The sequence below is a fragment of the Gavialis gangeticus genome, unplaced genomic scaffold, assembly GCF_001723915.1.
Source record: "Gavialis gangeticus isolate Ggan-Ray unplaced genomic scaffold, GavGan_comp1, whole genome shotgun sequence".
Lineage (NCBI taxonomy): Eukaryota > Metazoa > Chordata > Crocodylia > Gavialidae > Gavialis > Gavialis gangeticus.
The window spans coordinates 18,777,703-18,778,176 of NW_017729027.1; the positions used below are offsets into that span (position 1 = coordinate 18,777,703).

The 474-nt window shown below is 34.8% G+C and overlaps 1 protein-coding gene across 6 annotated transcripts in view; it reads right to left on the reverse strand.

Moving 5' to 3' along the window:
* RIMS1 (regulating synaptic membrane exocytosis 1) overlaps positions 1-474 on the reverse strand; it is a 717,876-nt gene that overhangs the window by 295,376 nt on the left and 422,026 nt on the right. For all 6 annotated transcript variants that reach the window (XM_019520475.1, XM_019520481.1, XM_019520477.1 and 3 more), the window contains exon 10: positions 229-275. In XM_019520475.1, coding sequence (XP_019376020.1) covers positions 229-275 — 47 coding nt within the window. The remainder of the gene's footprint in view (positions 1-228; positions 276-474) is intronic.

A 474-nucleotide genomic window follows, 5' to 3' on the forward strand; every position in this document is an offset into this window, starting at 1 on the left:
TCACCCTTTTCCAGAGGGGTTATATTGAAACCCCCAGAAAATAAGGAAAACCCCCGCCTTTTTTTTTTTTTTTTTGCTACCATGGAAGAATCTTGCCCATGTTTGAATTCTATCTACTATATTCTTTTTGCTTTTATTAATTTAATATCATTGCTAAGTTTACAAATAGGTATAGGCAACAAACTGGGATTTTTAATGTGCACAGATAGGAACAAGCCATGTACTCACTAGATTCTAATGGAGGATGGGAGCTCTCAGGGATCCTGGGAATGTCACTAAAAGATAAATATAAAAAACAGTTAGATTAAAAAAAAACCAGAAACAACTATCTACATGTTTCTGGCACTCCCTTTCCAGACATCTGTTAAATTTTTTCTAACGTGTAGGGTAAGGAAGGGAAATTATTACACGGCATATTTGCCACTAGTAACAAATAGTTAAACACACAACAGCTTTAACACTACACTAGAGTTC